This window comes from Corvus kubaryi, unplaced genomic scaffold (genome assembly GCF_017639235.1).
Source record: "Corvus kubaryi isolate FWS band 111438036 unplaced genomic scaffold, C.kubaryi_AGA036_p1.0 37398, whole genome shotgun sequence".
NCBI classification, from domain to species: Eukaryota; Metazoa; Chordata; class Aves; order Passeriformes; family Corvidae; genus Corvus; species Corvus kubaryi.
Window position 1 is genome coordinate 729,299 of NW_024581137.1, and position 13,532 is coordinate 742,830.

Sequence of the window (13,532 nt, forward strand, 5' to 3'; positions counted from 1 at the left end):
CACATATGCTTTCCTAAAGGTCACAAAATTCATTAAGCATATAGTAAGGCATTGATTATTGCAACTAGAAATCTGCAGTGAAGATTACAAATCCTGAGCAAGATTCAGGTTCCCTATAGGGATTAGCCATAGTTTGCAATTCCCTATTGTGAGAGAGAATGTTTGTTCTTTTTTGATATTTTAGAAATCTTGGGTTTAGGCCAAGTAAGATTTTTTATTTGGTGCTAGTATTTGAAAAATCATCAGAAACTTCAAAATGAAGTGAGATCCTAAATGTAAAGCCCAATAGTTGGTGAAAATGAAGTGTTCTCAAATTTTAATTTTCAACATAATTTAAGACTTTTCATTGATTAGAATAGTGTGTAGCTGTCTTTTTTTTATGCTGCTTTCCTAGAAGTAATTTGTAGGGAACATCTCTGTATTGGTTCTAAACCCATAAATATAACAAAGTCATAAATATTGACTCCAATGATCTACTCTCGTTAAAATTTTCATAATGTGAAATTTTGTGTTCTCTTTTATGGCTTTTTTAACATTGAAGCATGGGTAATATTCAATGATTTCATATCCAAACACAAACTTAAAATAGTGCTTAGATTAACAGAATTTTACTTGCTGGCTAAAAGAGCTGTAACATTTCCAAAATATCACCTAATTTCTGAACATTTTGTAAAATACTAGCTGCTTCTCCTTTTATACCAGTCTTTCAATTTCCATTTATAGTTTCCTATACATCTTGATACAGCTGCTTAGGAATTTTGCATGTGTTTCCATAAAACATACCTTCTGTGATGGGCAGATTTTGAAGATACCTCTCCTGAACTTCAAGGCAGTAGTTTTATTAGTTTTATGTAGCTGGAGACTTTTCAGTTTGCTTTACTGGACTGAAGTGCTTAGCTTTGTATTGAATGAACTGTCAGTGGTCTGTCAGGATTCAAAAGATTTGTAGGAAGGTGCTTTTTAACTTCCACCTTCTCCTACAAGATTTGCGCCTCCTAAAGTAGTCTGTGGACTTTTCTTTGACCTGGTGTATCAAGTTTTTATAAACAGTTAAACATATTAGCAGAAATGAGTGTATGAACTTCACCAGGCTCAACACAAGGTGCAGGTTCAGCCTGAAATACTTTCATTTTGGAAGAAGGCTCTGATCTTTCCAACAACTTCAGATTTTACTTTTTTACCTTTACAGTTCTATTGGTAAATCGTGAAATAGCATTCCATGCTCTGGAAAAAAATCTAATGCTTGGAGGCTGTTTAGGTAGTCTTTAGCTGAACTGGCAGTTTTGAGGTACCACTACTTTTTTGTGCCTGCCAGAAAGACACTTTGACATGAACTTTCCTGAATATTTTTTCCTAGAACATAGGTTTTTACATAATTAAGTAATAATGTTGGACTGGTAAAAGCAATAAATATGAGTCAAATAACTTTGATTTTTATGCAGAAGTCATTGTAATATTAACTGAATTTTAAGATTAAAAGATGGAGACAATCTTTAAATGTGGCTTTTGGATCTATTTTGAATGTTTTATCTTTGAAATAATTGGTTATTCATTTTCTGAAGTCTCAGTGTTCCAAGTTCAGTAGCCACTTCTCTTAATGTTGCTGGAGGTGCCATGTTACCCTGGCTTCCTGAAGAAATATGTGAAAGTCTTTGAAGATTCAAAATTCTATAAAATGAATAATGTTCTTAGCATTGTAATTACGACCAAAGCAATCTTGAGAACATGCAGTTGCTGAAGTGGTGCTTTTAATTTCCAAAGGAATCTCTGCATCTGTCATTGCTTTGGAATATGGGACAATGTATTCTGTGATAAGTTTACTGTGGGTTCACTTAAAAGTTGGCTAATTAGCTCTGAGTTTAGACCAAATCTTTGATTTATTAATAAATATATCCTAGTACCTATATTTAAATATTTGCCCAGCGATCTTGATACATAGACCAGTTTTCAAAATACAAAAGCAAATTGCAAGGCAATAATATCAAAGGATTTTTCTCCACAAAAATAGCAGTATAATATTAAATAATGTAGTAGTGTGTGATGATATATATTGTTCCATATAAGTACCGTAATAATGCCATCTATAAAAGTATGATAGATAATGCTTTTGTATCTCCTATCATGAAAAAGTATACTTTATGTATATTATGGGTACAGATTTTAAGACATTTATATGTTTTCTTTTTCATTTTAGGTTTTATATGAACAGTTCAAGTTTTTCTTGAATCTCTATTTTCTCGTCGTGTCCTGCTCACAGTTTGTACCAGCACTGAAAATAGGCTACCTGTACACATACTGGGCTCCTCTGGTAAAGAGAAAAATACTATTAACTAAAAGTTTTGGGGTTTCAATGTCAATGAAAGGTTCATGTCTATGTACATTGCATAAACCTGCAACTGCTAAACTACAGTGGTCAAAGAACATAAGAGAAGTAAAATGCTTATTTGAAAGCTGTTGTTTGATAGCCCTTCCTTCCACTCACCTACTATGTCTCTGCCCCACAGGCTAGAGGTCATTTTTGTTAACTAGCTAGCCTGAGTGTGTAGTGCTCTGTTCTGCCTGCTGGTCATTCAAGAGTTTAAAAAAACCAACAAGCAGGAAAAGCTCCAGCTACTAGAGAAACTTACTGGGTAACATAAGCAATTTGTGTGTTAAATATCTTTCCATTTATTGTTATTTTGGTGACTATTTAGTGTTTTCAGACTAGGTCAGAATTGTGAGCATAAATTTTTTGCATTCCTTCTGTATCAGTTTTGATCACAACCTTTTCTCACAAAAATTGAGATAAAATATTTTAAGCCATGGATAAATCAGGAGGAAATTGTGCCTTGAAAATAAGTTACTAATTAAACATGCTTCTCCTAATCAATTACCCTGCCAGTCGCACTGGCTTTCTTTTGATACGTCTTTTTATTATTGAGCCCTCTGCAGTATTTTCTTGGGAAACTGTTCAAACAGCTTCTGACTCAGGTTTCCTACAGTTTGAAAACTGAATTCTCTTCAGAGGAGACCCTTTTGGTAGTCTGCCAGCTGCATTGCCATGATCTGGAATTATTTTCTTGTCTTAACCAGATCATTACCTTTTCTTTCATCTTCTTCCCAGTCCCTCCACACTAGGTTTAAAGACAGGAAGAACAAATGCCTTATGTTTTGAACTTTTTTTAAAAATTGGTATTTTTCAGTAGCATTTATTCTCAGTGGTATTCAAGAAGAACTGACATGCTGACTGCTTGAGTAAAGGTCGTTCTTAACAAGTCAATAGAGTAAATATTCTGGATTGATTTCATTGTTTTAATTGTTGTAACGTGTCCTTTAAACTATGGATAAATGGAGACACCGTTCTGGGTGTTCTTCCCACCTCTCTTTCCAGACAACTTTTTCCTTCTGTTGCAACAGAAAAACACTTTCAAGACAGAAAGCTTGTTCAACAGAGAGATTTAAAATGGATATTTACAAAGTCTTTGTCACTGACATAGAAAAAAAGACCTTGTCTGGAAGTTGATCTGTTCACCATGATGTGCTGGGTGCAGCGCTATGCATTAGTGGGGTAGTAAGGAAAAAAATCCAGCATCTCAGCCCATTTCTACCCTGCTCAAAGAAGGGAGAAAATACTGTATTTTGCAAACACCAGTAATCTGTTCTGTATAGATATGTTTGTCTCATTCAAGGGTATTTTGCATTATGTATCCTGGTTTTCACACACAGCTTGAAAATACCAATATGTCAATATCTTGTTTTGCCAAACTCACTTGTTTCTACTTTAATAGCTTTTCTACTAATAATCAACCTCCAGGTAAAAGACATCAACTGAATGTTGAGCAAAGCTAAGTATTATGAGGAAAATACAAAACATTTAAGTCAGATCCTTTGGTCTGCTTTTGCTGCTTAACAGATAAGTTTAGGTTTTTTTGAAGGGTGTGTAACTGCTGCTAAAGTAATAATCAGAGGAGTAGCTATGACTTGTATTTTGTCTCAAAATTTTAAAGGAAAATTTTTTGCCCTGATACTTAAAACCAAATGAATAGAAGTTGACTATTGTTAGAAGGCTTTTGGGGTTTTTTGGTGGTGTATGTGGATTTTGTGGGTTGTTTTGTTAGGTTTTTTTTTGCCTTTCGTTTATTTCAACAGTTTTTACAGCACAGATACACTGAGATCAAGCCCCAAAGTTCTTAAAACAAGACTGCTTTGCTAATTTATTGTCAATTGCTGTAAGGAATGGACTTCTTGTTTCTACTCCAGCATACAAAGGTTTTAAAGCATACAGGTTTGATTGTAAGAAGTACACTAGAGATACTTACCTGCTTAAAGAAAGATGACAGGTTTCTTTTGTTAAACTGGCTTCACAATTTCAGCTCTCCTTTGGAAGAATATCAACTTCCTTTGAGCAGATGACTAAAATGAGAAGTGTCTTCCTTAAATTGTTCCTCATAGTCATAGTCAGCTGTACTCAGCTGCTCTGCACAGGGCTGCTAGAGGAAATTCTTGCAATTAACACCTTGCGTTCTATGTTTTGATTGCTGTCTAGTAACAAGGTGTGTGAAAATGACAAATATATTTAAAGGTGCTTCAGGAGTGCCCTTTTTTATGCTGCTAAAATATCTATATTGTCAAAGCATATGAAATGGTGCTGTCAGAAAGGGGGAAAATCTGATTGTTCATTCAATTATGCCCTGGGAGTAAAAAGAGAATGCTTTTTGCATAGGCCATTTTTTGTTCTATGTAGTTGCAGTATAGTTGTAGCCAATGTAAACCTGAACAAACAAGTAGTGCTTAACTATAAGGTCACAACTTATATTAGAATAAGCCTTGGAACTTTGGTCTGGAACTGCGAAACAGCCCTAAAATCCATAGGAGGATTTTAGTCAACACTCTTTTAGGAAAGCTCTACACCTTCACTCCTTTCATATTGCTGGGACATGAGGGGAAGGTTGGCAAACTGTCGAACTTCTGCAAGAGAAGTCTAATGGCATAAATTTTCTTTTATAAAGTATTGGTGGTTGTCTGAAGCTAGATAGATAATGCAGAATCTTATTTGTTGGTGGATTTGTTAACATTTGAATTTTGTATCCATCTTGTTTATAATAATGAATGATCCTTTTACTGGTGAAAATTTTATTTCTCTTTCACTGATGGAGAAAAACTCAAGTGCTAAGTCTAAGCCAGAAGATCTGATCTGAGGAGGTTTAGAGAGGTAGAGAGGAAATTTATGTGCTTACCCCTGAATTGTTCTGTGTTTTTTAGCTTAGGACTTTTTCTAGCCAGGGACCGTCACAGCTGAGTGAAGCACTCTGTGTGCTTCCAGTAGAAGCCGCAGGGACACTGCCCTGTGAAAGAAGCAGCTGAAGCATTTAGACACTTTTTCAGAACAAATGCCCTTTGTCTATATTTGTGATGTGTTGCTAAATAACTACATTAAAGATGCAAAATCATTAAGCTAGCCATCCATTTATCTTTTTTGTGTATTAGGAAGAACACAGTTTTTCAACATTAGAATTGGAAACTTTTAAAATGCCCTAAAGTTTGTGGAAAATAAGGAAATATGTATGCTTATTGAAACTAAAGGCTGTCTTTAAGTAATCCAAAGCACTTTCCTTTTTTGCATTTCAAAATACTATCTCATTTATGTGTACTTGGACATATAGTTACTCTAATTATATTTGTACAATGTGCAAGTATGATTTGGTTTTTGCTTTTCAAGATCCTATTTTAACTTATTGAAGAAAAGACTCAAATCTAAATTAAAAAAAGAAAAGTAAATACTCTAAGCACATGTTCTTACTCTGTGTAGTGTTCCTACTTGTCTATTTCTATTCTAGCACTGAGAATTCTGAATTGCATAATTGTATCTTTAACAGGGATTTGTTTTGACGGTCACAGTGGTACGGGAAGCTGTTGATGAGTTCCGACGTTACAAGAGAGACAAAGAAATGAACTCACAGCTATATAGCAAGCTGACAGTACGAGGTTAGCAAAACCACTCATATAAATCCTTAAAATATTTCATCTTTTTCTTATTTATACATTTGCAGGCTTTCAGTTCAAAGAAATAACTAATAGTTTCAAGCTGTAGAACTCAGAATGAAACTGATATTGAACTAAATAAAGCATGTGATTTCCCTTAGAGAAATATGATTGTTAAACTTGGCCTTTTTATAAGAAGTTTTATAAATATTTGGTTGTTGTCAAAGAAACGTGTATGACTATAATTGTATGTATTTTTTAAGAATTCTGCTGTTTAGTACCCTTACTTCGAAGTGCAGTTCACCTCTGAAATTGATGATGAACTCAACGACATTGTCTACCATGTACCAAGTATATATAGGAAATAAGGGAGCAGTAAATAATTAATTAAAATTCACTAGAGCCTTTCAAATTTGGTGGATATATTTGTGCCTAAGAAAAGGAAGGTGTATTGTGAGTCAGCTTCAGTATCAAAAATATTAATTTGAATTTTTGCATGTAATTTGAAATCTATTTGATCATGCAATATCCGGAACAGCCGGTTTTCTTTCATGAAAGGAGAAATCAGTTATGACTTTTTTTGCACTCAACACCTTTGACAGGTTTTCTTGAAGACTTTTAAGGAAGTGAAGCACTTCAGATGCGAAATGACGAATTTGATAGGATATTGTAAATTTTAAACAAGGGCATAACAGAGAACTATGCATTGCTCTTCACTTTTATGTGCTTAGCATGTTTTACTGATAGATTCAGAAAAGTGCCTCATAGAAAGGTGCCAAAAAATAATGAATAACCTGTTATCAAATCTAATGAATAACCTTACAACACGACCTTGCTATTACCGTCAAAAGGTTTTTTTCCTCTGAGGATTTTCCTTGATATAAAATTCTAAAAGTGGGAAGTTAAGGAATGTGAGGTTGCACCTCAAGCACTTAGAGTATATGGCAGACATTGTGCCAAATGTAAACTCTTTTTGCTTCTTCCCAACACACCTGTCAGTGCACTTTTTAGTATATATTGGTGAGTATTTACTGAAAGTCAATGGGAAGAGTAACATCATCAGATCTTGGAATCTTGTTTAGAAACTAAACTCTTGGAGTAGCTCCAGATAATATTCTCTCCAGAAAAAATGGATGAACAGCTTGTAATGTAACACAAGTATGTTCTGTCTGTTCCCATTTTTTTAAGTAATTAGAAGGTAAACAGTCACCAGTCCCATTAGTGATGGTATAGCCTAGCAGCTGAGAGGCATTCATGCTGCTTCCTTGCAGTATGGACGTTTGCATTGTTTTCTGGAGTTTCCGTACTGAAGGGAGCAACTGTAGGGAATACTCTCATGTTCTTCCTTTCCTTATCAGTCTGAAATAGTGTTATCCACATTTAGAAGTACAGCTCTTGAAGTTTGGCATACGGGACAATTGGCATAGCTGTAATTTGTTTAACACAAGAGTATCCAGATCTTTTACAGTTGTTAATACAGTCTGTTAGGAAATGGACTCTTAATGGTTTTTGTTTCGGAGTTGTAATTTAAACTGCTAGTTGGCCTATTTGTTTTTTAGATCTGTTATGGTAGGCCACTGAACACTCACCTTTGAAACAGATAATACAGTCCTACCCTACTCAGCAATAGTGTTAGTAATCTGAAATTCTTAATTCAGGAAGCACATGTACAGTTTATAGTTACCTTTGTGATGTAAATGTCAAGACTGACATTTGCTTTTTTAAGAGCAAAGTTTGGTGCATTTTGTGCTTCTCTTTTTTAAACTTATGTTTAGAGTTAATAAGCATTTAAGCAGCATTTAAGTAGTTTTGGAATTGCAATTTCCTCTTTCCCACCTCATGAAATATTTTGTGAGGGTATATGTGTTTGAAAAAACCCTTCATTTTGTGGCTTCTCCTAGAAATAAGGAAGTTGTCAATGAAAATTGGATTTGGTCACGTTGAGATGACTGTGTTCTAGATAGAGAATAGAGACTTAAAAGTAGTATACAGTAGTATATAGGTAAAGCCCAGCAGCTGTATCAGGAACTGACACATAGAGAGCAGTGACTTATTAAAAAGAAGCTTTTAAAATGCCCTTTTTAAAAAGAGGAAAAAAAAAATCAGCGTTTACCTACAGGAGTGTTTGTCTATTTTGACTTTTGGACTTTGGTGTCAGTGCCATCATGAATTCATACTTGATTTTTGTTCTGTTTTTTGTGTTTTTTGAAGACTGATATTCTACAGAAGTAAAGATTCGAGAACTCTGCTTACAATGAGCTCTGAATCCCATGTTGACAATTATGTGTGATCATTGAACTAACATCATTTTGAGTAATGACCAGTTTTATGAGTGAAAACGTTACTGTGCTTACCACTCAAAACTGTTGTACTATATGTTGCCACAAACCCATATATAAAATCATGAGTAAAATCATGATAAATTGCCCTTTTTTCCTAATAGAGGATTCTTCCATAAAAAGGTGTTCTGTGAGATATAATCATGATACAAAAAAATGGGACTTCTTCTGTGATAATATTAGACCAAAATTTTTTATGTGTTTGAGAAGGATGTAGGTTTATCTTATTTATCTGTGTAAATTAATAAAATCAAGTACTATGCTTCCATGCACTATTTTTAAAAGTAACTTTCAATATAATTACTTAATTTTTAATATTGACAGTATTCTTCAAGTGGAAAAATTTGGTTAAGCCTACTATACTAAAGTACAGGCTAATGGTTTGGAGAAAGAAGGCTTTGTTACTTGTGAATGAACAAACTTGATACTGATTTAATTAAAAGCCTGAAAAATGATGCCACTCTTAAGAGTCACTTTTCAGAGTGGAACTACACTTTATACTGCTATAGCATCTTTTTTTTCCCTAGTGGTTTTATGACTTGTGCTAGTTATACAGTCTTTTATTTGAAATATTTATTTTTTTCCATCTCAAAGGTAGAGAAACTGACATAGAGATGTTAAGCAGGTTGCCCATGCTCCATTTGGACAGTAGGAAAACTTAAAATTAGCAAGGTTCAGTTTTCAGTTTTGGTGTATAAAAATGAAAATGTAATGAAAATCATTTGTAGTTAGTTTTTTTCCAAATTATGTGTTTACTAAAGGAAAATAAACATATTTGTAGCAATAGAAGTTAGTGGGATCTAAATTATGATTAATTACTTCCATAAAGATAGTGTGGGTAGGCTGATTTTTAAACTAAATTTTTTTTTATGCAGTGTTGCAGTAGATTAAAATTGGGAAGTCTGTGACTACCTAACAGGCTTAACTTTCTGTTGGAGTTTTCCATAGTCTTGGGAAATCCTAAACGTGTAAAACATGTGAATGCTGTCTTATGACTTGTATTTTGCTAGTGTAAGAACCACCAGCTTTTGAAGATAAGGGTATTCACACTAGGAACTCTTGTAAGACTTAGAATTTCTTTCTAGTAATTGAAAATCGTGAATATGTATTCATTGTAATCAGTTGTTTTTCATAATAATGATCTGTTCAGAGCAGGAAATCAAGGGAGAATGGGACATCTCTTTTAAGTGTTGCTTATTTGTAGTTGGACAGCTATTGGCCAGATTAACATCCATAGGCTACTTTTGATTCATGAGATATCCAGTGATACACAGTTCCCTATTTGTCATGTAACATGGAAAAGCTCAGACACCCCTTGTTGAATTTGCAGCATGTAACTTTGCACTGTTTGAGTTGGCAAACCTGCTGAATGTGAAGTTGGGATTGTTTCTATTTTTTCAACCCTTCATGGCAGGTGATGAAACATGCAAATCAGTAAATGCATTGAATTTTCTCAGTAAGCAAGTCAGTTAAGGCTACCTGTCTCATGTCATGAGATTCTTTTACCTTGTTTCCTTGATTATGGTATGAAATATATTAAGTTGTTCAGCGTATGAGGCATTCTGCTGTCTTAATCTTATTGAGATGTTTGCTGCAAAATCTGCTTTGCTGCATGTGAAAGTCTACAGATCCTTAATAGACAGTTTTCAGTCAGCATTCAAGTTTAAATTGGAAGGAGGAATTGAAATTATCTGACTGTTGAAGGTTCTGTAAATTTAATTGCATTTTTCTATTTCAGACCAGTTCACCTGCATATCCTTTTGTAGAGTAGAAAACTGCAGTGGAAAAAAAATTAGACCTGGGCATGCAGGTTTGGGAGGACTTCTGGTTTTCTTACCTAAGGGACCATTATACATTTGACAGAGTTTCTTGTCTTATGCACTTAGGTATGACCAATTAAGTGCGTATAAAAGACTGCTATTCTGCAGAGGAATCACCTTCAGTTTATAAACAGGCTATTATCTATTTCATTAGCCTGTGAAAAGCCAATTGGATAATAAAATTGTAAAGCAATTTTAACAATTTTTTTCTCCCTTTCCATTCTTGAAGTTGGCAGTTCTGAACCTTTCCTAGTTAGGTTTATCTGTGCAGCGTTACTGAAGTTTCCGAGAAAAAAAGATCAAGAAGAAAATAAGTCACTGTAATAGTCACAAGTACAAGTGGCAGAAGAGGCCTGCATCTGTCACTTTATCTTATAATGTTTAACATGTTGCAGAACTCTCACTTTGCAACCTGCTAAGCAAAAGAAAAACTGAATTTCAGGAGAGGTAAGTTTAATGAAATAATTCCATCCAGGCTTCAAATGTGAAAGACTTAGGTCTTGGCTGTATCCTTAAAGGCTATTAAGGAATGTAACAAAGTTGAAAACATACATGTAAAACTGTGAAATTAAGAAAACATCAATAACCAGTAATTGCTATACAAGACGAAAAAGTATGAAAGCAAGTATGTTTCTTCCGGAGACCTACAGTGATTTCAACTTTTTGTTGTTGTTGTTAGAATTTCAGCTCTTCAAGAACAGGTTGTCCTTCTGGTTTGAAAAACCAGTGTGTTAAGAGACCACACTATATCTGAATCTAGAGGTACAACATTAGGTCTTTATTGCTTGCAGCATTTCAGACCTACTCATGACTTTATTCCTGGTATTCAGACCATTTGGAACAGATGAGTTTTTAAAAAATTGTATAATAATTTTTATCTTATTTTTTATAAAAAAGTTTTATAAAAATTGTATAATAAGTTTTATCTTATTAGGGAAGCAGTACTAAAAACAGAAACAGAACTTGAAATTTTAATGCAAGAAAGAATTTAAAATAGAGCCCAGAAGAGAGGAAAAATCAAGGGGACTGCTATTGCTTCTTTTTGCAGCATTGAGGAGATTGGATAAGAAAGAATTTTACCCAAGAGGAGACAGGACGCATAGGAGGGAAGCTAGGAAGATTTTTGTAGAGTTCTACAATTGGTGGTTAAAGACTAACCTCTCTTCACTATGTAAGATGGAGTTTGAAAGAACAACCTATGAACAGCACTTGCTCTGAAAGATCAGCATCCTCACCTTGGACTCGCTGTAGCTTTAAGTTTTTCCCCACTGCCTGCCTGCTCTCTTCTCCTCCAACTCCCGATTATGTTATGTGTACTCTAATTATGCCGACAGTTCAGGCTAATAGATATCAGGGGAAACTTTCATATAGTCTGTACTGCCATCAGTCAAGAGTTTTGTGTTTATGGGTTAGAGACAAGCACTATTACTAACTCCACAAGCAGTACTTTGGACAGCATTCAAGGTACCATGGTTAAGATGTAATATCAACTTAGAAAGAATTTGAAAATGCTGTTTTCAGGAGAGTCTGTTGTTTCATGAGTGGCAGTCAGGTGGTAGAGTCACTTTTTAATAAAAAGAAGCATAGTTTATACCCACATTTTGTTTACTTCATCTCATTTTTTTGTGTGAAGTACTTGTTAGCACGTATGAGATATTTATTAGTTTTTCAAATCATTGCAGTTCATTTAAACTGGCTTTATCTCGGGACTATAATGACTTACTACAGACACATTTCAGTGTTCCAGTTCTGCGTAATTTTATACGTTGCTGTAGGCAAAAGCCTTGCGCCTTGGTGGACTATAAAGTCTGGATGCGCAACCACTTCTGACAGCTTTGGACGTTTTATTGGTAATTACACAGATGGTGAAGTGTGTCTTGCTACGGAGATGTTTTTAGAGAAAAAATAGTTTGCAAAAATAATTTATGCAGTGAATAACATTCAGTGTCTCTTTTTTTCTAAATGCATCTTCACTAAGATGTAGTATTGCATTATTTTAATGTTCTCTGAAATGGTATCTAATGAGTCTCATTTTTGCTAGCCTAAAAGAAAGTGTTATGTGTTGACTTTTCAGAACTTTAAGCCACTTTTTTAATTACAGCCACATTTTACCATTTAGTTTTTAATGTAATATATCCTGCCATTCAAATTCATTGTAGAATTGTCCTGTATGTATGTAAGGCCTTTTCCTTACTTGTGAAGATGTACAGGATGATCTAACAAAACATTTTAGTGTCTAATAAAGAGAGCATTCTGTTCTGTCATACTAAGCCACCTAGAAAACAGTCTGATAAGGAAACTTTTCAATTCATTACGTGAAATTCCTGGAGTTGCTAGATTAAGTACAAACAAAGGTGCAGTGTGCGTTCCTCTTGGTGTACGTGGCACCAGAAGTCTTTATGTCTGCTCTACATCATGTTGTACGTGAACATTCTACCTTCTCTTGGCCTCTCAGGCTTAGTGTCTTCTGGTCTTTACTGTAGGTGCAGTTAGGACCTGACTGTGGAAAATCTGGTTGATTTTCTAATCTAAGCTGATAAAATTGCCAGTAGTTGCATTTGGTTAGTACCTCTGAGTAGTTTTGCTTATACATGACTGTACAGGTGGTGTTGATCTGATACTTGTCATAGCTCATACTAGAATTTTTGTGGCTGTTATTGCTATAATCAGGTGATTGACTGATAAATTGATGAAAATTGTTAGCAGAAGAATGGAAAACAACATAAGAAATGCTATCCTTTTGGTAAAGCCATTTCTTTTGTTAGAAAACAAAGTAACATTACAATGTTTCTTCTGGTATATACTATTCACTTCTAGTCAAAACTTCGGAATTTTTAAGGAGAATTCACAGGCTTGTGAGGGTAAGCAGGTGAAATATGTTGGGTTTGTGTCAGACTGTTCTTTTAGTGGTTGAGTTTCAGTATTAGTTACTTGAAATTTTAAAAAAATAAAATCTTTTGATACATTGACACTAATTTAATTCCCATAGGTGTCTCAAAATTCTTGTAGAGAACTGCTGATGTTCTTGCTACAGCTTTTTATAGCTTCTGTAGTCTTCTGCTACTTCCTCTACCCTCACAAATTTATCTATTGAAGATAGAATTTGTCTTATATTTGAGAGCGGAGGACAGAAAATGCTTCTGGCAACTGAAAAATAGAACTAGTGTAAAAGGTCATTGTCAGTAGCAAAGTCTGGCTCTCAGAAGTAACTTCGCAGGCAGGCCAAACAAAAATCGTGATTTTCCTGACATTGCACATTTTAGAAGTGCTGTTTTAATGGAAAATGTATTAAATATTAGCTGTATATCACAGGAATACATCTATTTTTGACTGAATTAGACATAAAGCAACTGCTGCTTTTGCATGAAATTTTCAAGAACAAGTACTCAAAATAATTACTCATAATGTGAGT

General features: G+C 34.4%; 1 protein-coding gene across 2 annotated transcripts in view; it reads left to right on the forward strand.

Moving 5' to 3' along the window:
- Window positions 1-13,532, forward strand: part of ATP9B (ATPase phospholipid transporting 9B (putative)) — a 154,016-nt gene that overhangs the window by 26,031 nt on the left and 114,453 nt on the right. For both annotated transcript variants that reach the window (XM_042044621.1, XM_042044622.1), the window contains exons 4-5: window positions 2,195-2,308; window positions 5,856-5,964. In XM_042044621.1, coding sequence (XP_041900555.1) covers window positions 2,195-2,308; window positions 5,856-5,964 — 223 coding nt within the window. The remainder of the gene's footprint in view (window positions 1-2,194; window positions 2,309-5,855; window positions 5,965-13,532) is intronic.